This window comes from Numenius arquata, chromosome 5, assembly GCF_964106895.1.
Source record: "Numenius arquata chromosome 5, bNumArq3.hap1.1, whole genome shotgun sequence".
NCBI lineage: Eukaryota > Metazoa > Chordata > Aves > Charadriiformes > Scolopacidae > Numenius > Numenius arquata.
This window is the reverse complement of record NC_133580.1, coordinates 29602083-29619043: the sequence shown is the minus strand read 5'-3', so window position 1 is coordinate 29619043 and position 16961 is coordinate 29602083. Positions and strand designations below refer to the sequence as shown.

General features: G+C 39.5%; 1 protein-coding gene across 1 annotated transcript in view; it reads right to left on the bottom strand.

Annotated features, from left to right (window-relative positions):
• Positions 1-353: 353 nt before the first annotated feature.
• Positions 354-16961, bottom strand: part of PAPSS1 (3'-phosphoadenosine 5'-phosphosulfate synthase 1) — a 43712-nt gene continuing 27104 nt past the window's right edge. The window contains exons 10-12 of the mRNA XM_074147271.1: positions 15437-15705; positions 10285-10514; positions 354-1178 (exon numbers count right to left, since the gene is read on the bottom strand). Of these exons, the coding sequence (XP_074003372.1) occupies positions 1040-1178; positions 10285-10514; positions 15437-15705 (638 nt within the window). The 3' untranslated portion in view covers positions 354-1039. The remainder of the gene's footprint in view (positions 1179-10284; positions 10515-15436; positions 15706-16961) is intronic.

The window sequence follows — 16961 nt, the reverse complement described above, 5'->3', positions numbered from 1 at the left end:
GGATTTTTGAAGAATCCTAGAAGAAGAACATATGCTTTGCCCTTCAAGCAAGCAAGGCTGAACCAAGAGAAGGAGATTACTCTTTGGAGACCTTGAAAAACAGCCAGAAAATTAACCTCAGGACTATGCATTTGTACCACAGGAAATTACAAGTTTTAAGGACTTTTTTTATTTTTCTTGCAATAATTAAACATGAATTCAAGGTTGGTCTGCCATATTTTTTTTTCAAGTTGTAGTACACTGAACAAGTATATCTGGAACCAGAACCTGGCAAGTTATAGCAAATGAAATGAAACACTCCTCATTGGCACCTATGGCAACAAGCATATATAAAAAAAATCTGGAGCAGTTATCAAATGAAAACAAGATATTTTCTTTTATTCATTACTTGGCCATCTTTACAGGTCCACAGCAGAAGAGAATCACCAGACAACTCAATGAACTCCAAAACTAAATAAAAGAAAGCAAAAAAGTTTAATTATTTATGCTACATAAAAAATGCTGCTTTTTGATTACATACAGTGAGAAATAAATGTTAAGTGCTTCCAGAGATGATGATGAGATAAAGTTGAGGACACTTCTATGGATGTTTTAAAACTTACTTACTTTTTTGATTTATAGATAATCTATTCATAGTTAAGGGTCTAACCATTACATTTTCTCCTACAAACTACTAAAATCAGACACTACCCAGAAGTTTAAATAACATGAAAAAAAGCTGCATCTATTTAACAGCTGCAGAACTTATAGGACAGAGGCAGTAAAATATAAAAAAAAGACAAGAGTTAAAAATCCTACTGCAAGAATAATAACTGTAATAAAAGAGAAGACATTAAACCCAGCAGCTAGTTAGGTGCCAGGACATAATAGATCCCATAAGGACAGGCAAAGAATGATGCTAAGTTAGGGAGAAAGAGTCTGTTTTCAGAGAAGAACTTCCTGACACACACCACAACAAAGCAACATGAACGGTGACTGTGTGGTCCCCTTCTCGTAAATAAATGAGGAGTCAAAGGTTGATCTGCAGTTAATAAGAGGCCTAAGCCTTCTCCAAGGATTTGTAGTATTCTGTCAGCACAGTCCAAGCCTTAGGAGCCATGAAGCCTTCCGGTGGGTTTTGTCCTTCTCGAGCCAGCTTGCGCATGCGGGTCCCCGATATAAATTCAAAGTCTTCATGGCTGAGAGAGTAGGAGGGGGGGCAAGAGGGGAGAGGGAGAGGAGAAAGCAGGGGCAGGAAAAAAAGAACATATTTTAAAAGCAGGCAAAGTTGCTCATATTCCTTCTGCTTTCCATATACGTTACATATTTCTTCTTGGGAGTATAATGCTGTATAGCAAATGTCATTTCCAGACATTTCAGCCAGTAAATCTCTAGAATATACACCCTCTACAGTATTCAGCTTAGGTAACTCCTGAGGTTTAGTAGCATGGTCCAACTGATCTCCTGCGGACTGAATTGAGTCTGTGCTTTCATCTAGGCTGGGCCGCTCTCTATGAGGAAACAGGGAACTGCTGTTGGGAGAGAATCACCTCCTCCACCTCCTGTCTCAGCTCTCTGCCAAGCAACAGCAGCCATCCTATTTTGCACTGCCAGGGCAGCAGACCAACCCGATGTGCTGGCTGAAGGAGATCATTTCAGTGCCACTAGAGAATGTGAAAAAACAACATTGCACAAAATCTTAGTGAAGGACAGTTTGCAGAACAGAGAAAGTAAAAGCCTCAGAGTCCAAAGGCAAGCTCTACAGCTGCCGCAGCTGGGCCGCTGCAAGCCACTGAGCATGCATACATATATATATGCATATCAGTAACGTGGCATATACAGTTCAAAATAAAGAAAAAAGCAGGGGAATAATAAGAAATACCTTCCCCTGGAGATGTTTTTCCTTAAAAAACCCCCCCAGAATTCAGTTGCACAAACACACAAATGAACCCAGATCAGGATTATCATTGTTAACATGACAGTCTGAATTAACTTCTCAGATATGTGGTCATAAGCAGCAAAAGCTCCACAAGTTAAAGTCTTACTCCTCACAGGATTGAAACAGTAAAAGCAAGAGACAAATGTTAGAGTTCTACCAAATGCTCCAAAGGAAAAATTATTCTTAAATTAAATATGCAATTTTACTTACACCATTTTCTCAATTTGCAACATATATGTATTACTCATTTTTTACTTGTCTGTTTGAAATAAAAGCCAAATATTGATCTCAGATGAACATGCCTTAGACGGAAAGAAGAGCCAAGTGCCTGCATCAGAAGGCAGAACTTGGCTCTAAGTGCTGAGCTATGCTCAGTAGGGTATGGAAGTTAGCAAGATGCAGAAAGCATTCCACAGTTCCCTTTCACAAAACCATTAGTCCCATGACTTTTTGATTTGGATTGTATACATTTACACAGCAGCACTGCCATACATGCTCTTTTCTTATTGCTCTCAATTTTGTTCCTTGGCAGAGAGATGCCCACTGTTCACTAACACTGCCTGAAAGTAACTTGCATTCTTTGTAAACAACTATTTCTATAAAATATATGTGGGGAAGCGATAAGCCTGGTTAATTCCAGTGAAAAATTAGTAAGTCTTCAGATGACCAGGAACACAAGAGTAAAGCAAGTGCTATAACGTTTCTCCATGTGTGGTTTTCTCCACCGTGTGCTAGCAATACCAAAGCTTGAGCATGAAAAAAAAAAAAATTAGCTGTTTTATCTCCTCATCTGTTAAGTTTTCAGAACACTCAACTTCCACCCATGCCCTACAAGTAAAATAAAGGTATTAAAATAAATTTAGATATGCCATAATTTTGCTTCAATAACACCCCCAATTCCTTTAGCATATCTTTATCCCTAGATGCATAAAAAGCAGCTCTAGGAATTGGAGATATCAAGAAATAGAGAAACACAAAAAGAAGCTAAGGAGATCTACAGAAATTATAAGAAAAGGAAAGAAAAACATAAGTGAGAATTATTTAATCATAGAATGCTTTAGGTTGGAAGGAACCTTAAATCATAAAATCATAGAATGGTTTGGGTTGGAAGGGACCTTAAAGATCATCTGGTTCCAACCCCCCTGCCATGGGCAGGGACACCTCCACTAGACCAGGTTGATCAAAGCCCCATCCAGCCTGGCCTTAAACACCTCCAGGGATGGGGCATCCACGGCTTCTCTGGGCAACCTGTTCCAGTGTCTCACCACTCTCAAAGTGAAAAATTTCTTCCTGATATCTAATCTAAATCTCCCCTCTTCCAGCTTGAAGCCATTACCCCTTGTCCTATCACTACATGCCCTTGTAAAAAGTCCCTCTCCTGCTTTCTTGTAGGCCCCCTTCAGATATTGGAAGGCTGCTATAAGGTCTCCCAGGAGCCTTCTCTTCTCCAGGCTGAACAACCCCAACCATCTCAGCCTGTCCTCATAGGAGAGGTGCTGCAGCCCTCGGATCACCTTTGTGGCCCTCCGTTGGACCCACTCAAACAGGTCCACATCCTTCTTGTGCTGAGGACTCCAGAGCTGGACACAGTACTCCAGGTGGGGTCTCACCAGAGCAGAACAGAGGGGCAGAATCACCTCCCCTCGACCTGCTGGCCACACTTCTTTTGATGTAGCCCAGGATACAGTTGGCCCTCTGGGCTCCAAGAGCACATTCAGCATCTCATAACATTTCTAGAAATGTTTCAAAAATACTATTAAAAAGCACAGAAGTACTAATGATGCCATCTCACTATCCCAAACTTCTCTTCTGAATGGGTTTTTCTTTTTAAAAAAATAATCAAAATAATCTCTCAATAAGTAATCACTAAAGCAACTCAAATGGAGCTTTGGCAATATATACTGTATGTTGAAACAACATGGTAATTTTTGCATTTTTAAAATTACTGCATTGGCAATTTTATGTTTCCAGTTTAGTCTCTACTTTCATACTTAACACAGAGTATTTGAATAACCACTCAGTACTCACTGTCTTTAACGAATGGTAAAAATCAAATGTCTTGAATATCGCAAACTGAGACTTCCACTAAGCAGAAATACCTTATCAGCACTGGCACTGTGCTGTGAACCACAAGCATTTTGAAATAAAACGTATCAGTACGAGTAATTTGCTTTTATGGAAAAAGAAACCAGGAAGAGGAGTCAGGTAATTTTGTTCATAGAGAATGTTGAGGATATTAGGAGATATATGGATTTGAGCAGAAGAGGGGGAAACACTGGACCGTTAAAGCTGCTATGAAATATAAATGCCAAAGCCACCCAAATTCCACTCTCAAGTGAGATTTAGGAAGACTCTCAATGAAACTTAACCCAAGCCTTTTCTGAGCATGGGATTTAAGTGACTGACATTTTTATTCAATGGCTGCTGGAATTAGCTTTCTTTGTGCCACACTGTATGTTAGTACATGCTTTTAACATTGATTTGACCTTTCACTACCAATTGAGTTTGACTAGATTAATGCAATTAAAAGCATTCTCCAAGAGAAAGAGGATTAAAAAGGCAGAAATAAATCCACAACAAAAACTTTTCAACAGAAAACCAGTCTTGAAATATATTGAGACTGATATTTGTTCCATGGCATAGCAACGTAGAACCCTAATACACTCACTGTATTGAAAAAGCCTTACATACATGAGTTGCAAAATTTTACTTATGCAGGATGGGTCTAGGGAGACAGAAAATACATAACTGGTTGGGCTCTCATACACCTAGCAAAAGCAGAAAAAGAATCTTTTCTTAAACTTCAGATTGTTCCCACTTTCCACACACTGAGTTATACGTATATACAGCCACCAACAGCACCTTAATACAGTGACAGAGGAGGATATTTTTTCCACTTCAACAATTATTCCCTACATGTTTAATCTAGGTATAAAATATATTACGTAACTGATTTTTCACTTGGGAGCACTAAAGATCAGCCATAATCTTGGGAGCCTCGACCTGTTAAGAGTTTCTTGTGCTGTGTAAATGACCTTCGTAGAATTCCCATTCTCTGTGCAGGGCAAAGTCTGGTGGTCTTAAGGTCTTAAGAAATCACTCTTAAATACAAGAATCATCCATAGTTTTGCTTATTCATAAAAATATGAATATATGAAAATAAATATGAAAATATTTATTTTTTGAAACAAATGCATGGAAATTAAACCATAACATGACTTATTCACCCTGGTCTGACTTCAAAACAACTGCTGTGTTCTACTCGGCTGGTACACTTTAGGATTAATTGCTAGGACAATTCACAGCCTCCTTATCTGGGGTCCAGTCCTTTAACAATTCTCCTTCTCCAACTTCATGCTTCCTGAACAGGATATGTCAATGAAGTGAAATCTAACCTTACAATCCTTTTCAGAAGGATTTTCACTGAATTTAAATTTGCTTCTGCAGCATCAAGCCACAACTTAGACTCTAACTCCTATAGGAATACAACACTGTCCCTTACGGTGTCAAGTCTTTCTTACGTCAGTCAATGTTATGCCTTGGGATAATTGCCCCACGATGCTGAACGAGCAAGCTAGTATCACGCTAGGTTCAAAACCTAACTGGCCACGAACAAATTCTTTGTGAAAGCAGAACACAAAAATGTGATCAATATCAACATATACAAGCTAATCCTTCATCTGTTGTGAATGAAATTCCTTCCTGACTGGCAGGAGGGTTTAAGTCTTTTGAGCTGCTGTAGTGTTTCTATGTATCTTAAATTATGTACTAATGTTAATTGAGAAACCATATTTCACATAGCTAAATTAAGGAGGGCAGACAAGTGTGCTTATCTCAGCCTCTTACTATCACTTTAAAAATCAGGTATCACACCAAAGGAATTTGAGAACAGTATGTACTTAGTGAGATCAGCTTTCCTGTAAGTATGGCTTGATAGTATTAAAGCAGTCATGACAACCAAATTAAAGGTTTTTCCAAATAAATTATATAAAGTTAAAATCTCTCCTTTTCACAAAGACCCATTCACATTTTACAGGAAGTGTGAACAGTATGCCCCAGTAACCTGACTTATGGGTTCCTTTAAGCCAAAATGACCTTGTCAGTTTTCTTTCAGGACCAAAATAAAAAATAAATTAAAAAAAATCATCCCTTTTTCCAGACACTGCTGTGGTTTTTTTAATTGCCAAACTAATTTCCTCTCTTTACTGTTTTTTTTTTTTTTTTTTTTTTTTCTCAGCAGCAGTCTGTGGCTGCATTTTATAGGACTGATCTTCTGTAAAGAATTGGGAACCTCTGCTCACCAAACAACTACTATTATTAAGCCACCAATTCCAAATTATACTTGTCTGTGGTAACTGCTTGAGAGGCCTTTTTTGGGTGAAGAAACACACTAACTGTCTTTCTGAAGGGATTTCAGAACCACTTGCAACTACAATTGTTGTGCAGCTAGTATAAATGCTTTTACATCAGTCTTTTCTTACCCTCTTTCCTCACACACAATGCTCCATGATTATTTCAGAACGCAATCAGGATATCTCTGCCTTCCCTTATAAAAAGAGGCACATGTAGATACAACCTACTGGTAAGTGACTTCAGCTCCAACACAGTATCACAGCAGCTCAACATTGCCAAGCACCAGCATGAGGTCCAGACACCCAAAGTTAACAGTCATGTTCTCCGGATTGTTCCCAAGCAGAGATACTGGGTCTACTGAAACTCCAAGGGCAGCATGTCTTCTGGACAATACTAATGGAAGTGAGAAACAAACTTAACTTCTGTATCAACTCCACAAAACTGCACTTGCATGGACACCTTTGGGAGCTGAAGACCTCTGAGAATCACAGGTAGCACACCTGAGATGTAAGAGCCTTTGTTACTAATTTGGAGGCAGGGCCAGTGGGAGGCTTTTTGATGCTTCCCAGGCTTGCCATCAGGTCACGAGCAGCTTAGCCACAGCAAGGTAGCACATAATCGCCCAGTATCTTATGGTACATAGTTGACCAACGTATGAAAACCTATCCGCACAGGCATATATGGAATGCTGTCAGCAAATGTTAACATCTTTCTCATAAAAACCGAGTTTAGAGATGTCACAAGCAAAGCAACTCTCTGCCACTTCTAACGCTGCAGCCCCAACTTGTCACATCATTCTGGCAGTTGGATCAAGCTTTTGGTGAACTTTTTTCACCACCAGCCAAAGATTCATCCGCCACAGTCCCCATGGCTTGGTATCGTCTTCAGAAGGAGAAAGATAATTCACTAACATTAGCAAAGAGCCCAACTGCAATAACCTCTGCATGTCTTTGCTGCCAAGCCAGGAGTGCATCCAACTCTGCCAAATTAGAGAGACACCCCAAGATAGAGGTCGGTGTCCATTATGGCTTCTCACAAGCACCTTCCCAGATAGAGTAGTCTAGGAGGCCTGAAAGAATAGAAGGGATGACCTCTCAGGGAGAGAATAACTAATTCCAGCAGCTAAGACACACAGCTCAGCTATAGCTCAGTCCAAAACAAAACCCATGTGCCATAACCTTCTGTGCATCCATTACTGATGTACATTCTTGAATTGCCTAGTTGGCTGACAAGTCTCCAAGCCTCAAAGAACTGAGAAAGGTGCAACAGAAATCAAGTTACCCATTTCCAGAACAAGTCAGAGCAATGCTTCTATGCATACAACCCTCTTCCCCACATTTTCATTTTTTTACCAGATAAATGGTGAGTTCAGGGAAGATTTCCATGAACAAGGGTCTTCCACCAGTACTGATCCTCTCGTATTTCCAGACAATCCTCTGTTCCCTGCCATCCTCCTTACAGAGTTAAACACCACATGGTCCAGAAGTCTGCCACATTTTCAGCATTACACAGACAATCTTGAAATGCAGCCAGCTGCACCCACCCAAGCTCTAACTCTGTCTGGAGCCTACCACAGTGTTCTGTCTATGGCAAGCAGGAGCAATAATGGCTCTCTCTTCAGGGACTCTACATGTGTCTGCATTGCCATCTAGAGGATTGCTGCCACACTCCAGTCCACCCTGCAGTTTACAAACAGTATCTAGGGAAGGAGAGGACAAATGGTCTTACACTCTTGACAGCAACAGGGCAAAACTGCATGTAATAGCAGCATGGTCTTTTTTCCATGGTAGTGGAAGAAATGGGGAGGGGGGGAAAATGCCTCAATCCCCATAGGCGCGATACAAAGATAACAGGGTGTGCATAATGCAGTGTGTGACAACAGGCAAAACCTCTTACCACAGAGGCTTTTTTTATCGTTCGTTCTGGCTAATGACAAAAGTACAATTTTACTCCCCTTGATCTAAATCAAATCTATCCTGCTACAATATCAATGATCACAGAATCAATATTCCTCTACAAAGATTTTCTGTTCCATGCAATGGGAATTCTGGCCTCTCACACTCTCAACATTGCAACTCCCCTTCTATTCTAAATTATTAAGTGACACAACAGAATAACTATCTCACTTTAATCTTTGTGTCCTTATCTTCTAAAACTTGCAGAATCGCTTGGACAACAAAAAAGGACAAACACCCATAGTGTCTACTATGACAGCCTTTTGAATCATTTGTTATAATGTATACAGGTTGGCATAAAACTAGCAATATCTCCATCACAATCTAGTTATTGTGCACAACAGATACATCTCAAATAATGAAATGTGGAAGTGTTCAACAGCTATCTAAGAGGCAATCATTTTAGGAAAATACTTTCACACGTCTAATACTGTAGGAGCATCCTTTCCTAATGAAAATACCATATACACCAGGGCACAGGTCTGATGTGATGCTACCATCCATAGCTTCACTTGAGAAGAAAAAAACAAAACAAAACAAAAAAAATCTGCTGCAATGCCATCCAAGGAAAAGGTTCACAGCACTAAGGAGAACCTTACGCTGGAATGCTGCCTGTACAGGATAGAAGAGGAAGGAAGAACAACATCAGCAAACTACAAGAGCTAATAAAGCCTCCCTGATTAGCTCCAATTTTAAAACATCTGCAATGTAGCAAATCACCAAATTTCTAAACACATATGGATGTCATAGAGTAATACACAGTGAAACTATTTTAATTCTTGTCAGGCTTCAACAGATTTGCCTTTATCATGCTACTTATGATGTCCAAACAACAAAAATACATACCATAAAGTTATATTTAGTTATGTAAGAGATGATAACACTTTGCGACTTTTAAAAATAAAACCAGACTAATTCAGGTGCTTGGAATTTACTGCTGAAATATAAAGAAGTTACATAACTTACAATCAAGGTTAAGCCAGCACACTATCTACTAATAAACATAATTCATGGTAAGAAAGACACAAGTTGCTGAATAAAACTTGGTGGTTGATTGTCACAAGCCGCAGTGACACCCTTGGAGACTTTTATACTCAGTGTCACTGCAGCATAAGCAGCTGAAGAACACGACATAAGAGATGGGTTCATTTTTCACAGATCAATCCATCCCATGCTGAGTTCATGCTTTCAAAAATGAACTGCATTGTACAGACATACTTCTTCAGTTAGAAGCAGTAGGAAATAGTCAGAATATAAAAAAATATAAGCTTTTTTTTGAAAAACACTTTGCTCGACAGTTTGTATTTCAGTACTAACTTCAACTGCAGTTTGATGTAAAACAAAAGCACAGTTCAATAATCTGAATAAAGAGGTTTAAACTAAAATGACAAGTCATCTTGCCAATCCTGCTCATTGGCACCACAGCAACACATACAGTGAGTTTTGGGCTCCACTATGCCATTAGTGAAAAAAAATACTGGAACATGCAGAAGGTGAAATTACCTGTCATGTAACTGGATTTAAAAAAAAAAATTCCCAGCTGAAAACCCTGGGACATACAATGGACTTAGGGCATCATTTTGCATTATTGTTAAATAGAGCAAATAGCTATTTGTCACCCTCTCTTGTCCAGAATCTTCTCCCTGCTGCACTCTCTCGTTGTTTGTCTTCCATCATATCTGATGCATACCTAACACCTGAGAAGCATCTTTAGAAAGATAAACCATCAGGAAGCTAATCTTACCATTATAATAAATAGTAATATTTTTCTGCGGATTTAGCAATCTGTGCCAACATATTTCAGAATTAGAGAAACTCCAGTGCCTGGGAGGAAAAGGGGAGCTTCCAGTGGCAGCTAAAATTGGATCAGGTTAGTTGTGCCATGAAACTGCACCCAAATCATGCTGAAGTCAAGTTGCATTTCATGATCTAAAACCACATCTAAGCACTTCCATCTTTGAGCAATATGAATTTAATTTAGAACATTTTTTTTTTTTTTGGGGGGGGGGTAAAAGGCAGTTATTGCTCAAAAAGCCTTAAAACAAAAATACTACTTACTGATCAGAGTTATAATAATCCATGCACTTCTTTTTCTTATTATAAGCTGCAACTCTGAAGGGTACAATTTCCAGTGCTCGGAGGCCTGGAGCCATTGTCAACACTTTGGCACCATGGGTTGGCTCATACAGATCTTTCCCAGTGTCAGGGTGTGGCATCCCTGCTGGATCTCGCCCTACAATGTAGAAGTTCGCTCCTGCAACCATCCGTGATCTACAGTGCCACTGAACCTGGAAGAGGGACAGGGTAAAACAGTTAACAGAAGAAAACTGTCGAAATATGACCCTTAAAATGAGTGTGCATTGTATAATTACCACTTTTTCTGTAATCAGACATGATTTTTACTATTGAGCCACAACAAAACAAAGAATAAATTATGTGAATCACCACCAAACTCACAGCTAAGATATACTACTCCTGTTTCATTTGCAAATTAGAATGCTTAAAAAGTTACTTTACCACAGTGTTTGGAACAGTATAATCAGGGCAAGCAAGATGGAGCTCATCCATTTCTTAGCCCAGCTCCTCCTGATGTTGTCGCCCTCCATCCCTTTCCTTTTATATAAAAAGATTAATTGAAAAGCAACTGCTTTGGGAAGCTTAGCGGGATCTAGACATGCATTGTTCTATTTTGATCACAGTAATTTCTCTAAAAAGACACCAATAGATAGTTGCCAAACATCTCATCGGAAGAAAAGCAAGATAGGCTACTTAAACGCAGCGCCCACAAGCTATCTAATCAACCTACCTACACATTAAAAAAGAAAAATTAGCCATACTCAGCATTGTCACCTGGTGCACGTGGCAAGGATGTTGTCCAAAGCAGAACTTTAACATTTAGTGCGTGTCAATTTTAAGAGCCAAAGGACATATAAACTAGGCACATACCGCACATGAATGCTTGGAATAGGCTTTCAGAGCACTAAGCCTGCCTATTTATACCACAAGCTTTCAAGATGAGAACTAATAAAGCAACTCTAGTTTTGGTAAATATTTAGTCACTTTTCCCACAATTGTTTTGAAATAATTTGATTTAAACACATCTATACGAACTGGGTAGGAATTAATGTCAAAATCAGAAACTTTAGGTTTACTGAATTTTTGCTTGGATGCACCCACTCCCACCTAATATTTGAAGTACCGTAAATATTGACAGCTTTCCCACATTACTTTGCTGCACAATCCAAAACGAGCGGTTTCATAACTAACAACTTGATTTTTACTTTTTTCCTCATAGCTCAGTTACTACTGAAGGTAAAAAAAATGTACTACAAAGGAAATTCTGCACACAGACTATTCAACCATCCATACCCTACAACCAAAGAAATTATTTCAAATTACTTAGAAATGCATCTCTTGTACTAAATATTTCTCCGCAAGACTGCAGTATTTCCTAGATCCTAGACTGTTAGATATGTTACACTTATGACAGTTTTTTGACTTATTATGTTATAGGACTTTGGTGAATTTTCTTCATTTTTATATGTAATATTTTCAATAGAAAATTTGACTGTACAGAAAGGAAAAGTAAAATAGCTATTACATTACTTCAGGTAACACAGACACTCCACTTCAGAAAATGTCAATGAGTTCTCATACTGAGAAGTATTCCCCTAAAAGAATTGTCAAACCATATATATAGCTTAGTATCTGCCAAAGGATACTCGGAAAAGAGTTTAAAAAAACAGTAAGTATATAACAGTAGTTTCTTATATATGCAGCCTTACCTTCACACAAATGAAAAGGCCTAGCTAGTAACTGTATAGTGTAAAATAGCTTCACAAGTTGAACTATAATAAACATCTGTCAAAACATTTGTCAAGCACTAAAGGAAAAAAAAAAAAGGGAAGGCAGGAGGGGAAAAAAACACAAATCATAGGACAAAAGTTGCTGTCACTACTTTGTACTAAGTGGACAACACGATGGATGAATTTTTCTTCCATTACAAATAAAAATTTGAATCTGCCTACTGCACATCTTTACATACTAAACCAGTGTTTCCTATTTTAGTCACTGTGCATGCTGTTCTGTTAATAAGCTTTAGGCAAGAGGTTCAAAAGTGATTTTCCAAAGTAGTAACTAATTGTTAGTTCTTCATTAGTTCTATAATTGTTATAGAAACCACTCAAGGAGGAAGTTTTGCAGTCAATATGGACAGAGATCTGTAAATCAGTAATCAGATAATGAAATCAGGAACCAGTCACGAGTTATAAGGATATTGTTGGTATCAGTTTTCATCTTGACCACAGCCAGACATTACACATGACAGATTACGCTGCTACTCAAGCATACAGGGTGCTATGGAAGCATCTGGATGCTAATAGCTATGCTAATAACTTAAATATTTATAGTAATTTATATTAACACTATCGATATATATTAATATTTACGTATTGGGTTTGCATGGCAAGATTTTGGTATCAGGGGAACTACAGGGGTGGCTTCCAGGAGAAGTTGCTAGAAGCTTCCCTTACGTCTGATAGAGCCAACGTGATTGGCTCCAGGTGGACCCACCACTGCCCAAGGCCAAAGCCCACCAGTGACAGTGGTAGCACTTTTGTGATAACATAAATTTAAGAAGGGTTAAAAAAATAAGCTGCACAACAGCAACTACAGCTGGAGAGAGGAGTGAGAATATGCAAGAGAAACAACTCTGCAGACACCAAGATCAGTGAAGAAGGAGAGGGCTGAGGTGCTCCAAGCACTGGAGCAGAGATTCCCTTGCAGCCCTTGGTGAAGATCGTGGTGACGACCATGGAGAGGCAGGCTGTCCCCCTGCAGCCCATGAAGGTTAACAGTGGAGCAGATATCCACCTGCAGCTCGTGGATGACCCCACACCAGAGCAGGTGGATGTGCCCAAGGGAGGCTGTGACTCTGTGGGAAGCTCACTCTGGAGCAGGCTCCTGGCAGGACCTGTGGCTCCATGGAGAGAGGAGCCCACGCTGGGGCAGGTTTGCTGGCAGGACTTGTGACTCCACAGGGGACCCATGCTGGAGCCGTCCGTTCCTGAAGGACTGCACCCTGTGAAAAGGACCCATGCTGGAGCAGTTCATGAAGAACTATAGCCTGTGGGAAGGACTCACATTGGAGAAGTTCATGGAGGACTGTCTCCTGTGGGAGGGATCCCACAATAGAGCAGAGGAAGAGCATGAGAAGTCTTCCCCCTGAGGAGGAAGGAGTAGCAGAGACGATGTGTGATGAACTGACCACAACCCCCATTCCCCAACCCCTTGTGTGCTTGCAGGGAGGAGGTAGAGAAATGGGGAGTAAAGTTGAGCCCAGGAAGAAGGGAGGGGTGAGGGGAAGGTGTTTTAGGATTCAGTTTTATTTCTCATTATCCTACTCTGATAAATTCTTTTTCCCCAATTCGAGTCTGTTTTGCCTGTGACAGTAATTGCTGAGTGATCCTTCCTTGTCTTTATCTCAACCCACGAGCCTTTCATTATATTTTCTCTCCTCTGTCCAGTTGAGGAGGCGGAGTGACAGAGCAGCTTTGGTGGGCACCTGCCATCCAGCCAGGATCAACCCACCACAGTTACAAGCACAAAGCGGGCCATACACATGAAATTCCAGCACACCACAGCAGCTAGCAGCATATTTTCTGAAACTATTCTAGCATAGTTAAGAAATCTAAGCTTCGCGTTGTCATTTGGGTAACAGCAAGCAAGAACTCCATTTTGAATAACTGAAGCTATTTCACTAAGACAATATAGAACAACATAAACCACATTTGAGACATAAAACTAGCAGCTCTTGTCCCATTTCTATACATCCATACTACTTCCGAACATATTTACTTTCCCTAAGCAAGTGAATTTATTGTATTTTGATACAGAATTTTCCCTTATAGAACTCTTTCTTTTCTTCCAAGGTGATTATCGGGAATGTTAAAAATACAAAAATGCAAAATTGATGCTTATGAAACACATCCATTAAAAGCTTTACAGACCAGAAAGCTACATTTATCCTGTAGATAACTGTAGGAACAGCTGCTTGTTGTTCTGTAAAGCACTTGTGCTACAGAAACAGACCTGGTACCCATGTCTTTTAAATGGTCTATGGAAAATGATTAAAAGAAGAGTCTCTTTTATTACTTGGCTACAAACTTTATTGTCAGGTGCTTTTCTTAGGTCACTGGAAATGCCGTATAAGTTAGGAGAAAATTCTTAATTCTGTTCAAAATTAGGATTGTGGATTTTGTTCTTCCTCATACACTCATGAATGTAAGACTGAAGTAGAAGATTTCTGTTAATTCTCACAAAAGGTCTTTGGGGAGCAGTACAAGATTCCCTACAGTAACTCACTCACATGCCTCAACCAGATCTGAACTACAGGTTTTTCTCTGGATTGAAAGGCAGCGCAAGCTGTTTGATCAGTCAACCAGCCAGCAGAAAATAAGCAACACCTGTCGAATTTCATTCCACTGGTGAGATCTCCTATCTATCAAAACACTACCACAGAGTTAGCCTCTGGAGCTCAGATAGAATTTGACCTTCCTGTGATTCAGGGAGGGGTGAGGAAAAAAAAAAAAAAAGGTAACGAGATAGTGAGATAGAGAGCCAATATCCCCTAAAGGAATTGCCCTCAAATGAGAACATTTATTCTCTCTGCTTCTTCCCACAAACCTCTAGGGATTCCAATCCAAGACCTGGCTTCTAAATAAAGTGATGCCAAATAATTATTTCATACAAAAGCCTTGAAACAAGCCTTGCCAAAAAATAAACAAAGACTTTCTGTTTTCTAATTTGTGTATAGCCCTCCAACACACAAACTTCTTGCCTAAGTCATAAAACTTAAGTATCTTAACATTCAGGACAACTATTTGCTATGTTAACAGATCTCATAATTCCTTCTGAAAAACAATGTAAAAAAGGAGGAAAAATTAATTCATTATCATACCCCTATAACTGCAAAGAAAGAAGCCCATAAACCCAACATTATCTCCCACCATTTCCAGCAAAATTCTCCAATATAGAAGTTTCTTCATCAAAGAATGTTTTGGTTGATGACAGAGGGAGCCTTTACGGTCTGGTTTCACAAGGAAAATTAGTCTCCTGTCTCCATTAAAAAAACCCCAAACCCACAACGCACAAACATCAAGCATTGCACAAAATACATGAGTGTTTTGTTTTAAGCTTTTGATGTATTTACCTCAGTTGGTCCAGCATACATCATGGGGGAAGGAAATATAGCCACCACAGTAGTTTCTGGATTCAAGATTCCCTCCTCCAGTACTGCAGCATGTTGCTTCATGCGCCACATGAGAGGAACATCATCCTCCTTTGTCCAGCCTCCAAGTGGATGCAAGAGTAAAACTGGGCGCCGATAGCCACGTTCCAAAAGCTGCTTATGGGTATCCTGCATTAAAAGAGCATGCCCATTGTGCACCGGGTTGCGTAACTGGAATGCAAAGACAGCATCTATGGAGGAAAAAAACAGACAGAAGATATACGGAAAGCAAGTTATTTTAATTGGGAGTTGTACAACCACAGAAAAATCTTCAAACAGTACAATCCTTCCTGTGAACTCTATTAAACAAGTATAATAGCAGTGGTCACAGGTCATTAAAGGATTACGAATTATTATAAAATCATTATACTCAATAAGCAAAACTAATAAAAAACAACCATGCTAAAAAAAAAACCCCACAAATCAGCTTCCTTCCTTTTTGAGATTTCTGGAGAATTGCTCTAGTTTCTCTAGTATCTATAATCTTCTCTTTGGATTTTTCACTTGCATAAGCGTATAATATAAAGTTAAATTCTAAGAGGAAAACAAATTATGCTACCTGTCTTAAAGGCTCAATGTATTATCAGGAGAACAAACGGGCATGTTTGCAACAATGCAAATAAAAGGGGATTTAATATGCCTAAATAAGTTTCCCTCACCTAAACAGCATAGTAGAGTTTACACATAGTAAGAATAAAGCAAGGCTGCTATTCCGAAGTATTACAAACCCTTTGACAAAAAACCCTGATGCAACCAGCATTTCTCCCTTTCGCAAATTAAGATGAACTAAGGTACCCTGCAAGACAGCAAAATCACCATAACTGAGACCTTTCCCAATAAGAAATCAATGAAATCTAAAGAACAGGGTTTTTTCAGATATCGAATTCATTTATTTAGGGGCTAGCTAAAACAAAGACTGGTATCTTCAAACCTGCAGATCCTGGAAATACTGACCGCACTGAAAAAAGACAGGGGCTCAGGACCAATCTCTGCATTCTTGATGTTAATCTCTTCCCTCACGCTTAGAAGCGTTTAGCAGACGCTTGCCAGTTGCTGCCGCAAGGCAGTAAGTTTGATTTTTCTCTGCTTTATGACATTACTCGGCCTCTTACTTGCCCAGAGAAGCTGTGGATGCCCCATCCCTGGAGGTGTTCAAGGCCAGGCTGGATGGGGCTTTGAGCAACCTGGTCTGGTGGAGGTGTCCCTGCCCATGGCAGGGGGGTTAGAATTAGATGATCTTTAAGGTCCCTTCCAACCCAAACCATTCCATGATTTATTTCCATGATTATAAACACAACTGCTTTAGTGAGAAAAACTGTTTTGTTTTTTCTGGAATATAAAGCTAGCAGCTAGCTCACAACTTTTAACTGCGATACATTCCACTTTGCACCAATCTACTTGCATTACTGTCATAAGCTTTGCTCCCCAGAAGCAGCATGGAACAGGC